General features: G+C 44.3%; 7 protein-coding genes across 7 annotated transcripts; 5 read left to right on the plus strand and 2 right to left on the minus strand.

Annotated features, from left to right (window-relative positions):
- Positions 1–396: 396 nt before the first annotated feature.
- SAMD00019534_018910 (hypothetical protein) lies at positions 397–1982 on the plus strand (the record flags this gene model as incomplete). Its single annotated transcript, XM_012902482.1, has 4 exons — positions 397–599; positions 680–796; positions 864–1614; positions 1812–1982. 4 exons carry the CDS (start codon positions 397–399, stop codon positions 1980–1982), a joined length of 1242 nt encoding a protein of 413 aa, XP_012757936.1.
- Positions 1983–3130: 1148 nt separating this feature from the next.
- Positions 3131–4709, plus strand: SAMD00019534_018920 (hypothetical protein; the record flags this gene model as incomplete). The annotated part of the gene is made up of 5 exons (XM_012902483.1): positions 3131–3573; positions 3703–4225; positions 4363–4398; positions 4462–4555; positions 4618–4709. The coding sequence occupies 5 exons, from the start codon at positions 3131–3133 to the stop codon at positions 4707–4709; spliced, it is 1188 nt and encodes a 395-aa protein (XP_012757937.1).
- Positions 4710–5255: 546 nt separating this feature from the next.
- On the plus strand, positions 5256–8313 carry SAMD00019534_018930 (hypothetical protein; the record flags this gene model as incomplete). The annotated part of the gene is made up of 3 exons (XM_012902484.1): positions 5256–7425; positions 7788–7825; positions 7924–8313. 3 exons carry the CDS (start codon positions 5256–5258, stop codon positions 8311–8313), a joined length of 2598 nt encoding a protein of 865 aa, XP_012757938.1.
- A 448-nt stretch (positions 8314–8761) lies between these two features.
- SAMD00019534_018940 (hypothetical protein) lies at positions 8762–10090 on the plus strand (the record flags this gene model as incomplete). Its single annotated transcript, XM_012902485.1, has 2 exons — positions 8762–8904; positions 8986–10090. Coding segments are annotated over 2 exons (1248 nt in total), but the record flags the coding sequence as incomplete, so codon positions are not given.
- Positions 10091–10291: 201 nt separating this feature from the next.
- SAMD00019534_018950 (hypothetical protein) lies at positions 10292–10846 on the minus strand (the record flags this gene model as incomplete). Its single annotated transcript, XM_012902486.1, has 1 exon — positions 10292–10846. One exon carries the CDS (start codon positions 10844–10846, stop codon positions 10292–10294), a length of 555 nt encoding a protein of 184 aa, XP_012757940.1.
- Positions 10847–12007: 1161 nt separating this feature from the next.
- Positions 12008–13727, plus strand: SAMD00019534_018960 (hypothetical protein; the record flags this gene model as incomplete). The annotated part of the gene is made up of 4 exons (XM_012902487.1): positions 12008–12581; positions 12657–13276; positions 13338–13599; positions 13702–13727. The coding sequence occupies 4 exons, from the start codon at positions 12008–12010 to the stop codon at positions 13725–13727; spliced, it is 1482 nt and encodes a 493-aa protein (XP_012757941.1).
- Positions 13728–13948: 221 nt separating this feature from the next.
- SAMD00019534_018970 (hypothetical protein) lies at positions 13949–14668 on the minus strand (the record flags this gene model as incomplete). Its single annotated transcript, XM_012902488.1, has 3 exons — positions 13949–13967; positions 14153–14411; positions 14479–14668. 3 exons carry the CDS (start codon positions 14666–14668, stop codon positions 13949–13951), a joined length of 468 nt encoding a protein of 155 aa, XP_012757942.1.
- Between the last annotated feature and the right edge of the window lie 114 nt (positions 14669–14782).

The following is a 14782-nucleotide window of genomic DNA, read 5'->3' on the forward strand; positions in this document are numbered from 1 at the left end:
CCATCATTATCCATATATATCTTTGTCGATCGATCAATCAATCAATAATTCATTCAACATGCCGGTCTGTCCATTATTATTTTGTGTACTAATCTATTAATAAACTATTGTGTACGCATCCTTTTGGACCATTTTTGGATATCAATCACCATGGTGGGGGTGTTTTTCAAACAGTTTGGATCGGAAAACGTAACAAAAAAGAGCTCAAAATAACCTCTGGTCCCTTTTGCAATTGTTTGTTCTCATTGTTTTGGGCTGTGAGGTTAACACAAACAACTTCAATCAACCTACGTTGGGTCAAACAGGTTTATGTTTATGTTTCACTTGTGTTTGACGACAGATATTTTAAATTAATTATATAATACTCATAGATATAGATATAGATAATATTATTAAATGCCTATTGACATTGATAGAATACAACATGACATCAATAATGAGTTCTTACATGAAGTCGATAAAAATTCGACTAACGACTCTAATGGGGATAAATCAAATATACCAAGCGATCAACAACAACATCCAGAGGATATACTAGTTGGTAACAATTCAATACCATCCTCTTTAAGATATATTATGGGTAATGAGGTCTGTGAAAGGTATACATCCATCATTCATTTATCCATTCTCCTAATTACGACGACTAATCATTCATTCATTCAAAAAACAAACAATCTAGATTCTCATTCTATGGACTAAGAACAATACTTAGTATATACTGTACAAATTTCATGGGATACACTGCCAACACTGCCACAATCATTGTATCTACCTTTAACTTTTTGGCATTCGCTTTGTATGTTTGATTGATTGATCGAGAGATGGAATCATTCCGACACTGACCCTCCCTCCTCCCAAACCAGCCCACTACTTGGAGCTTACTTGGCTGATGCAAGAATTGGAAAGTTCAATACATTGTTTGCATTCAGCATTGTATATTGTATAGGCGGCATTATAATGGCTGTAACATCGATTGAAGGGGTCACTGGTCCTGGACCAGGAGATCGATCACCCTGGGGTCTGATACTTGGTCTGATACTGATCAGTGTAGGCACGGGTGGAATCAAACCAGTGGTGTCAGCATTCTGTGGCGATCAACTCAACTCTGACCAGAAGCATCTGCTTCAAAAGGTGTTCCAGATGTTCTATTGGTCCATCAATCTTGGCTCATTCTTCTCTTGTATTTTGACACCATTGCTGCGACGATACGTTGGCTACTGGCTGGCATTTGGCGTGCCCTCCTGTCTGCTGGTGCTGTCCACAGTGGTCCTGTTGATGGGTCGCAGGAAGTATGTGTACCGACCTGTGGCCGGCAGCATCCTGCTGGACATGTTCAGCGTGTTGGGATGTGCTGTACGTGAGAAAATCAAGTCAAGAAAGGATGGCTATGATGACAGGTACTATCACGATCATTGGTTGGATCGCGCAAAGATCAAGTTTGATCAGAAATTGGTCGACTCTGTACGCGCAGCACTGAAGGTCCTTGTGGTCTTCCTGCCTATGCCATTCTTTTGGGCGTTGTACGATCAGACTGCATCACGCTGGGTGCAGACCGCTCAGACAATGGACCTTCACATCACAGGCGGCTTTAGTCTGGAGCCCGACCAGATCCAGGCCATCAATCCACTACTCATTCTACTGCTCGTGCCAGTCTTTGAGTATGCACTATATCGTCCTTTGAAGCGAAACAACATCAACTTCCCGCCATTGATGCGTATGTCTGCCGGCATGTTCATCGCTGTGGGCACATTCCTGCTGGCAATGTTTGTTGAGCGCAAGATTGAGAGCGAGCCACCCAAGACTGTATCCATCTACTACCAGCTGCCTCAATACTTTTGTCTCACCTGCGCCGAGATCCTGATATCAATCACTGGTCTGGAATTTGCGTATGCTCAGGCGCCAGCCACGATGAAATCGATGATCATGTCAATGTGGCTGCTGACCAACTCACTTGGCAACGTTATCATTATTGTTGTGATTGAATCATTCTCAATCACACCTCAATGGAAGGAGTACTTGGTGTTTGCGCTCATCATGGCAGTGCCATCAATCATATTCTCGCTGGCCGCCTATCGATACCGACCAGTTGATCCGACAATATACGAATACGAAGAGTCGGACATTGACTGTGGTTACAGCGTGGACATGAAGATAATCAAGCATAGGAGTGATGTACATCGAACTGCTGTGGCCGCCGCAACAGCTGCTGCTGCTGCCGCTGCTGGTGCTGGTGGTGCTGGTGCTGTTGGTGTCGCAGGTGTTGTGGCAAGAGACGAAGTATAGTAAACACATGTATTATCATTCCATTATGTGACTCGGTAATAATGTAATGATCTTTATTATATGAACCAAGTGATTATAAGTCAAATTACATGGACATTGGAGTCAACGACTCGTCGTCATCGTCATTCATTCCATACCATCAATCACATATCTTGGATCTATCAATCGATTGATCACCACATCCACATTCACACTCATATGCTCGCGAGTGTCATCTGATCAATCACACCCACTATTATTGTGATTGATTCATTGATCAGAGTGTAAATTGACTTAATATTCATTGAACATCATTTAAGATGATAATGACCATTATTATGTAATCTGTTCCCAATCCTTTAGTTATATAAAGATGGATTCCAAAAGGATAATCAATCATCAACAACAACAACAACAATAACAAGTACTATTACCAACAAACAATTTTCCAAAAGCTAATACAATGACTATCCTTGCCTGTCTTGCTCATTTGTCCGGTTCAATGACCTTGGCCTCCAACTCACGTGTTGGATCAATGTCTGGAGTAGCGTCCGGTCAACAATCCAATATGATTGCTTTGACCTTGTTAGGTACTCCGATTGGTGATGCCAATGTAAACACCTCAACCAAGCTTGGTATTACCTCTCCAATCCTCAACACCTCTGTTGACCATACAACTACCATAACAACCAACTAAGTTGACTTACCCTCAACCTACCCTCAACCCTTAACCCTCAATACCCTGTAACACAAACAGACAAGACTATTCTGGTTCACAATCACAAACATTAATGTCATAAATAAATGAATTAAAGTGTCATTATTACTTGACATCACTTATAACAATGATGATGAGTACAGATATACAATGAGCAACAATAACAATAATAACAACAGCAATAGACAACAACAACAACAACAACCTGCTGCTGGAGCAAACATTGTAAACACACCATTGTTCAGGAACTACTTGAAGGGACTGAAGGAATGGCAATCAGACATTAATGTTGCAGATCGTCAGATGTCTGAAGCGGCAGCACTGTCCAAGCGTAACTCTGTTGAGGATGCTGCAGTCTCTGCAGCTACATCAAAGGGATCGACCACCAACAGCAACAACAATGTACAACCAAACGTATCGAGACTGTTTGATAGCGGTGCAGAGTCGATCCGATACAAAGAACTTGGTAATGAACAGTTCAAGTTGGGCAAGTACAAGGAAGCAACAGAGTACTACACATTGGCAATTCAACTAGACTCTACAAATGCCGTACTCTATTCAAACAGAGCAATGTCATATCTAAAGCTCAAGAAGTATGTTGTCGATCGAACGAACTCCAGTTCGTTCAAACAACTAACAATGATCATAAGCTATTCACAAGCGATTGCGGATTGCAATAGAAGCATAACATTGGACCCTACATTCCTCAAGTCATATCATAGACGTGCACAGGGACACAAAGAGCTGAAACGATATCAAGAGGCATTGGCAGACTTTACATACTTGTTTAACAAGGACCCAAAGAACAAAGAGGCAGAGACGGAGATTGCCAATCTAAAGAAGCTGATACAGCAACAGCCTACAGCAGCATCAGTTCTGAATAGCAAGGATCAACATACACTGACACAGCAACCAGGGCCAAAGCCAGCAGCAACACTGCCCATCAATCCCACACCGACTACTGCTCCTAGTACGGCAAAGGTATCATTGGTACAGGAGCAGAGCAACAACAACAACAACAACAATGACAGGATGGAAGTTGATAGCAACACTGCTATCACCGCAAAGCCAAGTCCAACCCCAGCTAAACCGGTTGCCGCAGCAACCTCATTGCAAGAAAGATTGGCCAGACTGGCCAACATGAAGCCACCACTTCCCAAGCAGCCTCCCAGAAACAGCTTCGAGTTTGAGAAGTTCTACAACTCCATCCAAGGGGATAATACCTTATTCTATAATTACTTTAAGGTAGGTTGATTGATTGATTGACTGATTGACAATCACATGGTTATTGTTAACACTGCCATCTCCATCTCCAAATAGTTGATTGATCCAAGCCGATTGGTTCCAATCCTAAATGATATTTTATCGCCATCACTGTTTAGTTCAATCATCAGCATTCTGGAAAGTCATTATATAACGTATGTCACATGAATCAAGCATTGCAATGGCCATTAACTAACATCATTAATTGAAGTAATAAGGAACTGGAACTAGTTGCACAGATATTGGATCAAATGTCAAAGATGAATAGACTTAGTATTAATGTACAATCATTGTCAACATCAGAGAAGCAATGTAAGTAGTAGTTTCATGCATGTCCCAGAGTGAGACAACAACCATTACTAACAATCCAACAGCATTAAGTAACATCATCCAGACACTGACAACAACAATCACACCTGAGCGAGTTGAACACTTGAGGGCTATCCTTCCTTCCTCAATAACATAAATGACATCCCATTGATTGATTGATGGATGGACAAGACATGCATGACTTATGTTATCTCTATCTGTCATTCAGCGACATTGCAATGCATTCACACTCGTCTGTCCGATTGCCGAATTATTATTTAAATTAATGCGTCGGGAACCAGACGCAAGCTGTGCTCACATTGGGCTATCGTGGGCTCAAAACGAAAATGAACAACTGGAAGACGACTCGTTTCATCAACAAGCCCGACTTTGATATCAAATGTGAGTTAACAACACTCTCTATCTATCTATATCTACTTATATTACATTATATATATAATTACAAATATATAACAGAATGACTAACATCATTGTTATTGGTTCTGGTTCACGTGAGCATGCTATTGCATGGTATGTGTTGTTGATCAATCAATCTATCAATCAAACGAACGAACAATCAATGATGCGATAAAAGAGGTCATTGTTGTTGTCATTGTTGCAAACACAAGTACTTACAATACAGGCTGATGATATAACATTACACAGGAAACTGTTACAATCTAACAAGGTTGACAAGGTATATATGGTGCCCGGAAATGGAAGTGCTTCGACATCGGGTGGCCGTATCGTAAACTTGCCAGAGGTCGCTGTTAATGCTACTGCTGTGGCAGATGCCGCCGCACTTCATAATGTAGAGTTGGTCGTTGTTGGCCCAGAGGTGCCACTGGTCGATGGTATTACTGACGGCTTGAAGCGCCGTGGACTGCGTGTGTTTGGCCCAAGCCAACGCGCCGCCGAAATCGAGGGCAGCAAGGTGTTCTGCAAGGACTTCTTTGCCCGCCACAGCATCCCCACCGCCCGCTACAGCACCTTCACCGACTACAACGCCGCCATCGCACACATTGACGCCATCGACTACAACGTCGTCGTCAAGGCCAGTGGCTGCGCTGCCGGCAAGGGTGTGCTCATCCCATCAAACAAGCAGGAGGCCAAGGACGCCCTCAAGAAGATCATGGTGGACCGCGAGTTTGGCACCGCTGGCGATCAGGTCGTCGTCGAGGAGTTCCTGGACGGCGAGGAGGCCTCTGTCATGGCCTTCACCGACGGCTACTCCGTTGCCGTGATGCCCGCAGCACAGGACCACAAGAGAGTGTTTGATAACGACCAGGGACCAAACACTGGAGGTATGGGCGCCTACGCCCCCGCCCCATTCATTACAGATCGCAAGGTAGCTTCGCGTACCGGCTTTGGTCCAACTATGGACCGCGTGCTCGACACAATCATCAAGCCAACCGTAGACGGTATGAGACGTGAGGGCAGACCATTCGTCGGTGTTCTCTTTGCCGGTTTGATGGTGTCCAAGTCTGGCGCCATCAACACACTCGAGTTTAACTGCCGCATGGGCGATCCAGAGACACAGGTCGTTCTGCCCCTGCTCGAGACCGAGCTGCTCGAGGTCATTGAGGCCTGCTGCGACGGTCGTCTCGACAGTATCGATATAAAGTGGAAGCAGGCCTACGCCGTCACCGTCGTGTCTGCCTCTGAGGGCTACCCCGACGCATACCCAAAGGGCCGCGAGATCAAGGGCGCCGATGCCCCATTCACCGACGACATGATGGTGTTCCAGGCAGGTACCACCGTTACCGCTGGCAGCCTCGTCACCAACGGCGGTCGTGTCCTCTCCACCACCAGCATCAACACATGTTTGGAGCGCGCCATCCAGCTGTGCTACGAAGGCAACAAGACCATCGACTTCCAGGGCAGACAATTCAGATCGGACATTGGCCGCAAGGCACTCAACTTCCTCGAGAACGCCAAGAAGCAGACATCCGCCGTCTCCTACAGCGAGTCGGGTGTGGACATTGAGCGTGGAGATGCCGTCGTCGACAGCATTGCCCCAATGGCCAAGGCCACCACCAGAAGCGGATGTGTCAGCGACCTCGGTGGATTCGGTGCCCTGTTCGACACAAAGGCCGCCGGCTTCAGAGACCCAATCCTCGTCTCGGGTACCGACGGTGTTGGCACGAAGCTCAAGATCGCCCAGGAGATCGGTCTGCACGACGACATTGGCATTGACCTCGTTGCCATGTGCGTCAACGACGTTTTGGTTCAAGGCGCCGAGCCCCTTTTCTTCCTCGACTACTTTGCAACTGGCCGCATCCACGTCGACGTTGCCACCAAGGTCATTGGAGGCATTGCCAAGGGTTGCAAGAACTCTGGTTGCGCTCTGATCGGAGGTGAGACCGCCGAGATGCCCGGTATGTACAGAGATGGCGAGTATGATCTTGCTGGATTCGCCGTGGGTGCCGTCGAGCGTGATCAGATGCTGCCCAAGAACATCAAGCCTGGCGATGTCCTGCTGGCCCTCGCCTCATCCGGTGTGCACTCCAACGGCTACTCATTGGTGCGTTACCTGGTCGAGAAGAAGTCCGGTCTGGTCAATCCAAACGGCGGCTCCGTCTATGACCTGCCCGCACCATTCGAGCAGAACAAGACCCTAGGCCAAGCCCTGCTCACCCCCACCCGTCTCTACGTCCTGTCCTGTCTGCAAGCGATCCGCGCCGGCGGTGTCAACGGTCTGGCTCACATCACCGGAGGTGGTATCACCGAGAACCTGCCCCGTGTCCTGCCCAACGGCATGGACGCCACCGTCGACCTCAACTCCTGGACCCTGCCGCCCGTATTCCAATGGCTCAACGCCATTGGCAAGATGGAGCAATTGGAGCTTCTGCGCACATTCAACTGTGGCATTGGTATGGTAGTCATTGCCGACGCCGACAAGGCCCAAAGCATCGCCGAGCAACTCCGTCAAAACAACGAGACCGTCTACCAAATTGGAACCATCACTGCTTCCACTGATGGCGCCAACTCCAAGCCAAAGGTTGTTTACCATTAATGATTGTTCATCCTTATTACAAATACACATATTATATTATATTATATTACATTTAATTTAATTCTTCGTTTTGTTTGAGACTCGTTGTTTCAAAAACTTTCAAAAGTCGACTCTTTGAGGACGCGAATGAAGTGGGAATCGCTCGCTTCTCGTTTTCATTTCAACGCATCCCCTTGCATTCAATCAAACATATAACTTAAATTACCTATTCTCTTGCAGTGAAGAAGGAAGTGAAGCATTTAGCTTGTCGTAACAAAGTATATAACAATTAACAATGGTATGTATAATCATTCAAACAAATGTAATCAATCAAACAAATATTAACATTAACGAATACGATCAACTTTATATTTAGTCTGATTCTTCTGAGCATAACCCAAAGGCCAAGCCATTGGCTGACCACAAGTTGACGATCACTATTTTGGATTTGGTCCAGCAGGCCAACAACTACAACCAACTCAAGAAGGGAGCTAACGAGGTGACCAAGTCTGTCTCTCGTAGCACTGCTGAGTTTGTTGTGTTGGCTGCCGACGCCGAGCCACTCGAGATCGTCCTTCACGTGCCTCTATTGTGTGAGGACAAGAACATCCCATACGTGTTCGTTCCATCCAAGACCGAGCTTGGTCGTGTCTGCAACGTCTCCCGCCCAGTCGTTGCCTGCTCCGTCCTCCAAGACGAGTCGTCCAACCTCAAGTCTCAGATCAACAACGTCAAGGATGCCTTGGACAAGCTCTGGATTGCATAAACCAATCCCAATGAGTATTGTCGTTATTGTTTAATAAACAAACCATATATCCTATTCTCTCTTCTCTTTCTCTATCTCTCTTTCTCTCGTTCTGATTCATTGTGTGTTTGGCATAAACTTGATTCATTCATGAGTCAGTGAAGAGTTAGATCACAATTGGTCAACCTATCATTGATTGATTAATTGATTGGTCATATTCCAACACAATGCAAAGCATTGACCGACCAAGAATGACCTCAACCCAGAATTAGATATTATGTGTAAGAATGTTCGAGGAACAAATAGTTGTGAGATTTTCAATCAATTTCTTCGCGAACAAGGTGTAGCCTTTCATTTCACAAGACACCAATAACACATAAACATACTTATAAATATACATTTACATATACACATTCACTCAGCTGACGAATAGTCAGTGTAATACTACAACTAACACAACAACTAACTAATGGCAAGGGGTATTGAGACCGAAGTAAAGGTCGAGAGACTTGACCTTGCTTACAGGAACATGACAGAGATCAATCCACAGATTGTTGAACGTTTCGGTTCTTCAGTCAAGGAGCTGGATCTATCCTCCAATCATCTAGACAAGTGAGTTCAACTCAACAACTGTTATTCAATCAATCAAACAATCACTCACTCACTCATTCAACTCAACTCAATCACAATCAGGGACTTGAGTATACTTGAAGGATTTAAAAGATTACATACATTGGTATTGGATGATAATAGGATGACACAACATACAAAGTTACCTCAATTGCATAATCTGAATACATTATGGGTCAATAGTAATATGATTACAAACCTAAGTGTATTCATTGATCGTGTGGCAGAGGCCATGCCAAACTTAAAGACACTCAGTATGCTAAAGAATGAAGCATGTCCAAACTTCTTCAATGGACACTCACTGCGAGAGTACAGGGACTACCGTCTGTACGTCGTGCATCGTCTGAAAGGCCTGACACTGCTGGACACATCGCCCGTCACGGACGAGGAGCGCAGCGATTCGGCCAAGGTGTACAGCACCATGACCAACGTGCTCAACCCACACGCCACCGTGCCCGCCAAGGCCAAGGTGGAGGTGGAGGACGACCCCAAGAAGAAACGTATCGAGCACATCAAGGAAGAGGAGCAGAGAAAGCTGCGCAGCAAGCAGGAGCGTTTGGAGCGTCGCGAGAACAGGAAGATCAGACGCGAGCAGCGCGCCGCCAAGCAGTTGGAGCTCGAGAAGCAGCAGATACAGGCCGAGAAGGAGAAGGCAAAGAAGGAGGACGATTTCACAGACAGCGAGGACGAGGGTGGCGACAAGCCAGCCAAGTCTGGCAAGCCTGGCAAGCTCCCAATCTTTGCCACGAACCAGGCGCCCATGGCCATCATCCCACCACAACCAACGCGAGCCAATATCACTGATGATGCAGATGATGAGGACGGAGGCAACAACAGCGACTCTGATCAATCGGACCTGCCAATCCATCGCAGCAGCCAGGCACCACTTCATCCACCTGCGCCACCCACTCATCAGGTGGCTGGAGTACAGGCGGCACATGACGATCTAGAGGACGATGATGACACGACCACATCAGAATGGTCTTCCGATGTAGAGCTGCGTGACGACGATGACGAGCAACAACAGTATATCAACTCGGCACTGCCCACCAAGCTCACACTGCAAGACCAATACTATGACGACGACGATTCATCTGAGGAGGAGTACATGGATGACGAGTATGAGATAACGCATTATCCAGTTGTTCGTCGTCCAACACCTCCACATTAATCAAGCATGTCAATATGCGTGCGTGCCTCTCTCTTGTGGAGGAAGTGGTCGTCCACTTGGCTAACCGTCTGGTCTCAATCATATATCATTATTTCTTCATTTTCTCTTCCAATCAATCCCCAACCAAACCAAACCAAACCCAATTGTGCACATCAATAACAAACTCCCCAATCATTTGTAAACTAACTTGCTCATTGCTCATTCAATTTTAATCATTCCAAGTTGGATATTCTTGATGGACACTCTATCTCCTTCATCATTGATATTGGTAATCTCTGTACAATATGTGCCATTGGAGAATTGGTTGTGAGTGCTATCTGGTCCATAACCAATTGGACCGGTCTCATAGAGTTCGGATGGATCCTGAACCTCGATACAGTACTCTCCAGGTATAACCTTCCAGAATTCATACACCTTCTCGTCCTCATCATATTCAGCGGTCATGTAGAGTGTGCCTTCATCAAGAGTCATAATTACATTGAGTACCACATCGGAGAATGGTGACTGACCATAGGCTTCCCCACTCATGTCCTGGTCGTAGAACGCCAGAATGTTGACCTGGACTTTCTTGTGAGACTTATCCGGGTCTTTTGATGATGTTGTTGTTGTTGTTGTTGATTCTGATTCACTAGATGAGGTAGCTCCAGAACCTCCACTGGTAGTCGTTGTGTCCATTGAGTGTGTGTTGGCAGTTGGGCCTGATTCGTCACTGGTAGTGCTCACTGTGGCTGGTGATGAGGAGGATAATGTCATCATTCCAGAAGTCTTTGGACCTGATAAACCACTAGAGGGGCCAGTAGAATTGAATGTTACTTCAACATTAAAGGTAGTGGCAATTGTACCTGAGGTCGGGCTGGAGATAGTCGATGCTACGGTTTCAAGAGAAGTAGTTGGTTTGGCTGAACTGGTCACTATGGTGGCGGCAATTGATGAAGTTGGTTTACCGGATGAACCTTTCCCTCCTGAAGTAGAGGTGAATATGGTTGTAGCAATGGTAGATTGAGCAGTGGTTGTTACATCTGTTTCAGCCATAGACGATGATTGCTTGGCAGTTCCAGATGTAGATACAATTGTTGTGGCAATTGATGATCCAGAACTGGATTGTTTGGCAATTGTAGTGACTAAAAAAATAGAACATCAAAGAGTTAGAAAGGTAATGAGCATTAAAATATAATGTCAACTTACAAACATCATTATTTTTGCCTTCTTTCTTATTTGAGTTTGCCACTGCCAATAAGGTTAAAACTAAAATAAGTATAAGATATTGTTTATTCATTATTTAGAATATATATATGTAAAGTTGAACTGGATGAAGAATGATGATTTATTTACAGAATGGTACCCTAACACTTTAAACATATCCCTCCCTGATGATTTGGTAACACATCAAATCAGAATCGATTTGGGTATATGCAATCCAATCCACATCAAGGATAATGAACTACAAATTGATTGGATTATTGGTTGTGTTACTTTGATGTAGATAACAAATACTTAGGCTGAGGGAACCACATTGTCAGTGCCCTCCTTCTATTCAAACACACTACACTCACCAACTTTGACCACTTCATGGCGCATTTCAAAATGAGACCTACATCAAACCTTAAAGTAATTTGAACTACTACTTGTATATACCCAAGAGATGGATACAAGGTCCTTCAATCCCAAGATGACATCTATAAGTTTGTACAAACCAAAATCCAGATGATAAAGAAATAAACCAAAATAATATTGACAAACAAATAAACAAACAAACGAAATATTTGTGTGTGGTTCAGATCTGAAATGAACTTGTTCTTTAATTCATTCATTCATTCGCTCACCAACTCATTCAATTTATATATATATTCACACATAACTTATCAATCAATCAATCAATTGATTAATTAATTAATAATGGATAGCCCTTCAAATATGTCACCTAAATATGAACCTGATTCTTCTCCAATAGAAACGACTAGAAGATCACCTTCACCGGCAGCGTCACGACGTCGATCATCCTCTCCACAACCTGAATACAAGTCAGCCAGCACAACAACATCCACTACAACACAACACAATGACAATGACAATGATAATGATAATGATAACGACGACAATGACCGTACTCGTGATAATGATCGTGACAATGATCGTGATAATGGATCATCACATGATCGTAGCCATGATCGTGACCGTGATCGTGATCGTGACAATGACTCGGATGAAGAGCGCGCACCAAGAAGTAAATCAGACAGATCGGACAGGTCGGACAGGTCATCAGACAGACGACATAGTTCGTCATCTTCGTCGTCAGGTGCTAAGCGCGACTCGGATGGTAACTCTGGCAACCTCTTTGTCAACTTCCTTCCAACATCAATAACCGAAGCATCATTGCGCGAGATGTTTGATCGCTATGGAGATATTGACTCTTGTCGTGTCATGGTCGACCTACACACTGGTCAAAGCAGAGGATTCGGCTTTGTAAGATACAGAGACAACTCATCAGGTAAGAGGATGATCATCCAAACAACGACAAAACACTCTCTAACACCATCATCATCTCCTCTCAACCAACCAACAGCTCAAGCAGCAATACAAGCGATGAATGGAGCAAAGGTTGAGTCAAAGATGCTACTTGTACGCTACGCGAACAATGACTCTGCATCAACTTCAAGGGACCAATCACATCACAGCAGTCACAGCAGCAGCCACAGCAGCAGCCACAGTGGTCACAGTGGTCATGGTGGTCACAGCAGTCACAGTAGTCACAGCAATCACAACAGTCACAGCAGCCACATGCAGATGGATGATCAACAGTATTCCCAATCGACCGACAACCTATACATCAAAGGACTACCCTATAACTTCACATCGGACCAACTGGTCAGCTTGTTCTCAAGCTACGGAACAATCTTAGAGTCCAAGATACTGATGGACATTGTCACCAACACCAGCAGGGGCCAGGCGTTGGTCCGTTTCGCCGATGACGAGTCGGCAGCCAAAGCCATCAAAGGTCTGAGCAACTACAAGTTCCCAGGTGCCACACGTCCAATCGTTGTAAAGTACGCCGACTCTGACGAGGAGAAGTCACAAAGGAGGATGAAAACGTCGGTCCGCGGTGGCAGGCCAACAAACGTCCGATACTCCCCATACCCAGCACACTCTGGTCCAGTAGTATATCCATCTGCCGCTTACTATATGGTATGTTAAGCGTACACACGCGCCACAACTCCAACACGACTAACACACACAACTGCTGCAGCCACCAATGCCACATATACAGGCACCAATGATGGCCGGTGGATTTGGAGCTGACCCAACCAACCTGTACGTCTACAACCTGCCGCCCGATGCTGATGACGCACTGCTGTACCGTCTGTTCAGTCCATCGGGTGCCATTGCCAGTGTAAAGATCGTCAAGGATCCAATCACACAGGCTTGCAAAGGTTATGGATTCGTTAGGATGGTCAACTTCCAGGATGCAGTCTCTGCCATCAATTCACTCAACGGTATCCAAGTCGAAGGTAAGGTACTGCAGGTATCATTTAAGAAGTGATGACCTTTATTTTTGGCCAAAGAGTGGATGGATGTCCATCACATCCTCCATATTACATTCCATTCATTAGTCAAACACTACTCTCTATTATCATAATATATACTACCTACCATATTAAATATAACTATTACCATCAATAATATTATTATTATTATTATTATTATTATAAGTATAACATAGATAGATAACAATACTACCCTTACCCTTACCCTTGACCCTACTCATACCCTTACACATACAACCTTAACATATATTTTGTAATGTAATTAATAATTTATTACCAGGTGTCGAGGCAGTGAATGGAATATATATTATAACTATATATTATGTTTGTATCTGTATATATATTAATTTAAAAAGTTAATGATTTAATCCTAAGGAATGATGGCTCCAGAGCAGTCGTCGCCATGAAACTGTTCCAAACAAGAAGAAAAGGTATAAGTAAGTACCATGACCATACTAATAATCCATCCAATCTCCCTCCACTCCAACCCTCTCTCTCTAGTCAATTAGATACTTACCCGAATGGGAATGTTGTACCATTGTTGATGACAACTTGGTGTGGCGGCATTACAAAGTCACCATTGGGCATTCTCTCAGCACTCCAGAATGCAAGGTGATCCCTCAGTGGCAGCTTATCCTTTGTTGCCACTTGGAATCCTCGCAGCTGTGCTCCAGAACTATTAATAATATCCACCTCATACACATTAATAGTCTTTGAGATTCCAACATCATAGAATGACTGTGTAACCTTTGTAACTAGACTAACTCCTGTGGCACCTTTATATTATATAGAAGTTAGATTTAGTGTATCCACCTGATCAATCAATCAATCAATCAATCATACCTTGTTTAACACATGTTGCCTTCTGATTTACTCCCACCACACATGTAGATGTCTTGGTACATGATGATGGATAGTAGAAGCAGTTGCCAAGTTTATCGTTTAAGTTGATGGCTTCAATCGCAATAGTTCCAACACATAGCAATAGTAGAAAGTAACTGGTCAATTGTAATATAGGTCTGTTTGTTGCCATTTTTGATTTGTTCGATTGGTTGGTTGTTGGTATTATAATGTAATGGTAATGTTTGTAAAGTCGAACCTATCTATCTATCTGAAGACAACAACTACTTGTATTATTATTATTGTT

The sequence above is a fragment of the Acytostelium subglobosum genome, assembly GCF_000787575.1.
Source record: "Acytostelium subglobosum LB1 DNA, scaffold: scaffold3, whole genome shotgun sequence".
Taxonomy (NCBI): Eukaryota; Evosea; class Eumycetozoa; order Acytosteliales; family Acytosteliaceae; genus Acytostelium; species Acytostelium subglobosum.